Genomic DNA, 6,290 nt, shown 5'->3' with positions numbered 1-6,290 from the left:
TTCTGGTAGTAATGTCCTATCGGGATTTTATTTTCTTTGTTTACCATAAAATATGTTTTCCATTTGATTTTATTGACTTTTTAGTGACATTATAAAATGTTTATAGATATATCAATCCTAAACGGTTGTTTAAATTCATATGAGTGTGTGATTTGACGCAAAACAAGTGGTACTTGTTTCACCTTGTAAAGAGAAAATGGGGAACTGTTTTAGTAGCACAGGAGAAAAGGATTCTAAGAGTAAAAATGAAAGAACCAATCCACATGAAGAAGATCCAAGAACACTCCACACTCCAGTGCCCATTCCACCTCCGGATCCAATAAGATCTACTGTAAATCAAGGGCCTGATACGAGTGAGATCCCTCCCACTCGAATATTCGTGGCCCTGTATGATTACGACGCTAGAACCGATGAAGATCTTAGCTTTAGAAAGGGCGAACACTTGGAAATACTCAATGATACTCAGGGTGATTGGTGGTTGGCTAGAAGCAAGAAAACTAAACAAGAAGGCTACATCCCTTCAAACTATGTCGCCCGCCTGCAGTCAATAGAGGCCGAGCCGTGAGTAATCATATCTGTTTTTATGCAATCTTTACTACAGTGAGCGGTTCCTGTGCGATTTCTTTTCCTTTACGTGTTCTTATTAACTACACATGCGTTTCAATTGCAAATAAATATTTGATTAGATAAACGATTCGAGGTATCGTACTTTGCAGGAATTTGATTAAATATTTACATTACGTTTGGCATGTGTTTTAGATAAAAATTCTTCCATTATTTATGTAGGGCTTCTATGTCATATTATATGATTTCCAATAAATATATTCTATATGATTTTTAACTGTGAGATAACAGAAATTGTCAGAGGAAATATGATTCATCCATTTGTATAGTGAAAGCATAATTAACAATGCATATAGCATGAGTATATCAAATAGTGAGAATATAAATAATTGAGATTTACAATAGCTATATATTATGTTAAAAAAAAAAGATTTCATTAATTAATATGATTTAAGAACTAATTATATTAAATTTTCCTAATAACATATACAGAGATAACACATTGTAGGTAATGCATTAATCATGTTCCTAAAATATTCAATTCGTTTATATCTCAAATACAAATGTTTTTGTGTTTATATTATAAAGTATGCCAAAAAATAATATATAATGCATACAGTACAATAACAATATTATTAAAGGGAAAATTAGATGAAAACTTGGCAATGAGAAACATTATTACTTGGTTAGCATTTATTTGTTAAATTATACTTCTATGAAGAACTAATAATGATTAACTAATTATAAACAAGTAGCCTCTTGTAAGCCTCTGGTTGCATATGAAAAAGTTTTTATTTATCACAGGAAACAGCATAAGCTGTGTTGGATAGAGAAAGAAATAAAAAACCTAGTCAAGCTTAGGCTTGGACCCTTAACATATTAACATGCCATTTTTTCTAAAGAAATGTTTATTGAACTCATAGATGTGCCATGTCATCAAATTATTTTATTCTTGATTATTGACACCAATTCAAAGTGATCATTTTACAGATCACATTGCAGAATAAATTTTATGATTACTGTTGCATCCAAATTGTGTGTTTCATATCTTCGATGGCAATTGACTCTCCATCCCTAGCCTAGATTGTTCGCTAATCAATCAATTTATATTTCTATTTGAAAAGTAATATTATGAAGTACTAGCTGTCAACCAGGACTCTGTCCCTGCAATATAAAAAAACATAACAAGTAGCCTATGTATTCTTCCAGACAATATGTGTGCCAAATTACATTAAAATTTGTTTAGCTGTTCAAACAAACATATATCCATCCAAACATTTGCATTTAAATATTAGGATGATTTTAGCATTTTGGTTGTTCTAGACTAGAGTTGGGTTGATTATGTCACATTGCAATGTATGTCCGATTCAGCAAGTCTCAAGACTTTGCCATGCCGACCCTTCATTCCTGTTTTCACTCTCATGAAATTTGCTGGAACTTAATTTAGTTTACTTTTATATCAACTACTATATATATCTTCAATGTGATTTGCCTATCATGTTGTTTGTTACGCAACACCAAAAACCTAGTCATCAAAATAAACTTTTAACTTGTCAAAATGTCTAACATAACTTGAAATAATCATAATATAGTTATCTACAACTTTCAATAAACATTTTATATAACTATCAAGTAACCAATTATCCAATCAAACAGGAGGCATGTCATATTTGTTGACAGTTGATGTCATTGAAGAGAGATTTTTTGCTTCTCTTAATTTTTACCTCTTACACTTTGTTAAGTAAAATCTAGTATAGCTTATAGAATATCAGATAGGATAAGAATATCAATAACTTTTGATAAGTCTTCATAGCTACCACAATTAAATCAAAACTTTGCTGACTCCGTACATGGTGATGATGGCTATTTTCATACCTATTTTTGAAACAGAAGGTGTATATATGTACGTACTTTTATTCATTTACTAAATAAGGTATTTATATACCTGGTTTATATATAGCATTGAACTATAGCATAATGTGTGTATATAAGTATATTAAAATTTATAATTAAATTTTGAACATAAAAAGCATAACCCTCCCTAGTGGCTTTGGTTATTAGTAAAGTAAATAACAGCAAAAATAAAAATAAACGGTAGCTAACACTTGATAAATAGTAGCCAATTGATTTTTGTAAAACCTATTATTGACGAATAAGGTTAAATGGGTGAATGAATTCAATAAACGAGTTATATCATTTGGCGGCCGCCAGATGTCGGAGTGGGCGCTGTGGCGCTTTCACACTACAGGCCACTTACACCTCATTTAGATTAGAACGCTATTACAATAATAATTACAAAACAGTTTACCACGTTTGCATCCGTTGCGTAAGAATCGGATACGCATTGCCATTGCTGTGTGTTGTATTAGAAAATTTGCGAGCGAAAGTGTACCTACGACAATCGATTCGAACGGACTTGAAAAAAATATACATTGAAGTTCGTCGCTCCCATTTAACTTACTTCTTACTAATATTATAAATGCGAATGTTTGGATGTATGATTAGACATCTATCCTGGATGTTTGTTAGAAGATATCTCCAGAATGGCTTAAGTGATCTCTGTGAAATTTGCCATAGATGTAGCCTAGTCTGGAAGAACACATAGTCTACTAATTATTTTTTTTAATCTGTGTGAACGGAGTCGCAAGCGGCAGCTAGTGCATCATATCTATTTCGATATTTAATATTTATAAACCAATCATCGATTTATTACATTTTTTGATTAATTTTATATGAACGATGTTCTTCCTACTTCATCATTTGATGAACGTTCGAATTTGAAACAGTCATCACGATGTTTTTAACTTAACATAATATCTTGTCCACGCGCACACAAAAACCCTTACGTAACTAGAAAAATAATAATTCACTTGGATCACTAACTTTACTGATTGATTTCAATTAATGAATGAATCAGAAGTTATTATCTGTTAGAAAATATTTGTTTATATTTTGACATTTTACGATAACAGTATTTTTTACATAATCCAGTTAGGTACGATCTTATCTAACGCTTTGAAAGATAATTGGTTGCTAAAGTTAATAAGTGAGACACTCGGAGGAAAAATACGAATCGAATGACACATTTCAAAATCAGCTCAGTTGTTTAGTCTACACGGAGTCACATTAGAATATACAGACATCCAAATCCGCACACATAATAAACATTATCTTCTTAAGTTAGTCGGGTAATAAAAGCCAAAATACAGTTTGGTAGAGTGCAAACATTTCAGCATAAACAAATTCCTATCATTGTTTACACAACGGCAAGTCTAATTGCTACTTAAAATTTTGATCACAATCCCAAATAAAGACTATGACAAAACATAACCTTCATAGACATTATATGATGTGGTACGTTTCGATTGCTCACGAGTTCGTCCTCAGCGAACTTCCTCCAGGCGTCGATAACGTGATACGACCGCAGCCGGCTCTGTGTCGTCGCATCAGGAAATAGCAGGAGATATCCATTACCGATACAACTAGCCACTCGTGAAGGACAACTAATGTAACCAATGGAATTGATAGTTTGAAACCGATGTGTAGAATCATCTACATTGTATGAAGACATTTCTTATTTATTTATTTGTAAAATAGCTGTCGACCGAGACTCCGTCCGCGCGGGATAAAAACTAAATTAGTAGCCTGTTTGTTCTTCCATACTATGTTCTAAATCTATGCCAAATTTCAGCGAGAACCATGCAGCCGTTCTGGCAATGCCATCAAACATCCTTGCATCCACACATCCAAATATTCGCATTTATAATATTACTAAGATTTAACATTTATTTCTTAAACTTGGGTCGAATACATACATACATTTATATCTAGACAAAATTGTTATCGCTTAGAATTTATAATATCTGTCTTCATCGCAAGTTTACGGGCGTTGCTAGATAAATATTTAATCCCTTGGGTGCATTTAACGTCTGAGACACGTTATTCACTTTTTTCCCTTAAGAGCGGATGACGTGTCTAAGACGTCAAACCAAAAATTAAACTTTTAATATTTTTACTTTACATACTTTACAAGCAGCTAGAAATTATTTCCGTTCCACATGCAAATATTTTCTCAAATAAATCCATACCCAAGGGGTTAAATATAAATAAAGCTTAAACTCATGGTAAATAGTCCCTATATCGTAATGATATTAAGTGAAAGTTTGTTATTAATTATCTACATCGCTATTATTAACGGCTAAATGTATTTAAATTTGGCGTAGAGATAGTTAAGTCATGAAAAATGACATAGGGTAACCATTAGTAATGTTTTAAATGTGAAAGTCTGTGTGTTTATCATTCGATCGCGCGCAAACGGCTAAATGTATTCGAAAGGAATCTAGCACACAGATAAGATTAAGTCACATAAAATTACATAGGATACCGTTAAACACGAATGTTTATATTCTTTTAATTAAATTGTATTTGAATGGATTTTAGCGAATTTTTACACAAAGATGATATGTCTGATAAAATCGCGGCCTAACAGTAATATCTGTAGATATAACAGTCACGGGATATAAATCCGTGTAATCCGGATAGTAGTTATACGGTCTGGATAAACCGTGCATCTATAAGTGTAGTTTTCACTAATACAATAGTGGAGTAAAGTGTTCAGTTTCCTACTACACTATATATGTATAAATTTCAAATTAATTACATGCAATGTATTATGTATCAAAGTAAAAAAATGACCGTGTAATAAATGTTAGAGACAAATCTAAGTTTCTCTCGCACGACCTAAAAAGTGTTACATACGTAAGGAGTGTTCAATTACATTTAATTAGTCGTTGGAACGGATCGCCGAATCCAACTCGGCTGACACAAACGGTCGCAAATTAATTTCTCCGTCGACATTCTAGATGTCTATTTGAATTTCAAATGCGATTACGCCTTCTCGATTAATATCAATTAAAAAAATAAATACTATTTCTCGAATAAATAAAAAAAATCGTATTTATTCGTAAGGATCCTAATTACATGATTGTCACATAAAATTGTAAAACATCAGTTTACAAGTCTTGTAAGATTACGTGCGTAAAAAAACGTAATTAGTAAGTTTGTAATCAATATGCTTAACCTTACAAGGTAATGAAATAATTTTCTACGATGTTCTAGAAGAAAATTAAACATCATGTAACTTGTTTTTTGTAAAAACAAAAAGAAACAGTGTGTAAGGTGACAGCTAAGATACAATGACAAATTCGTTGTACTTTATATAAATTACTAGGTAACGGCCGCGACTCCGTCCGCGTGGAATTAAAATAAAACTTAATAAGTAGCCTATGTGTTCTTTCAGACTATGTTCTACATCTAAGCAAAATTTTAGCAAGACCTGTTGAGCCGATCCGAAGATATCTTTAAACAAATATCCATCGATCCATTCAAACATTTGCATTTATAAAATTAGTAAGAAATAAGATAGTAAGATCAATAAGAAGTAAGATTTTAAATTTTTTATTTCACTATTAATATCTTACAATAATCTATCGAGTTTATTCAACATGAAAGAAATTGCATCGCGTTTCGCATGGCTCCGACCACAAACGAGGTCAGTAAACACAAGTGTTAATCACCGCTGAATTTAAATGAAGCCGATACTTCAACGACGAAAGTGTTAATGAAGAAAGGTTCTTTGTTCAATGGCTGTCGAAGATAAATTTACGTTCTGTGCCGATGGAAGGTTGATTGTTAAATTGCATCATGTGATTTCCTCTAACCTTCGA

The 6,290-nt window shown here is 32.1% G+C and overlaps 1 protein-coding gene across 1 annotated transcript in view; it reads left to right on the top strand.

Moving 5' to 3' along the window:
• The window catches only part of Src42A (Tyrosine-protein kinase Src42A), a 56,002-nt gene continuing 49,712 nt past the window's right edge, over window positions 1-6,290 (top strand). Inside the window, exon 1 of the mRNA XM_013307417.1 lies at window positions 1-561. Within this exon, the coding sequence (XP_013162871.1) occupies window positions 197-561 (365 nt within the window). The 5' untranslated portion in view covers window positions 1-196. The remainder of the gene's footprint in view (window positions 562-6,290) is intronic.

This window comes from Papilio xuthus, unplaced genomic scaffold (genome assembly GCF_000836235.2).
Source record: "Papilio xuthus unplaced genomic scaffold, Pxut_1.1 DF828142.1, whole genome shotgun sequence".
In the NCBI taxonomy this organism is placed as follows: Eukaryota; Metazoa; Arthropoda; class Insecta; order Lepidoptera; family Papilionidae; genus Papilio; species Papilio xuthus.
This window is presented reverse-complemented; position numbering and strand designations above follow the sequence as displayed.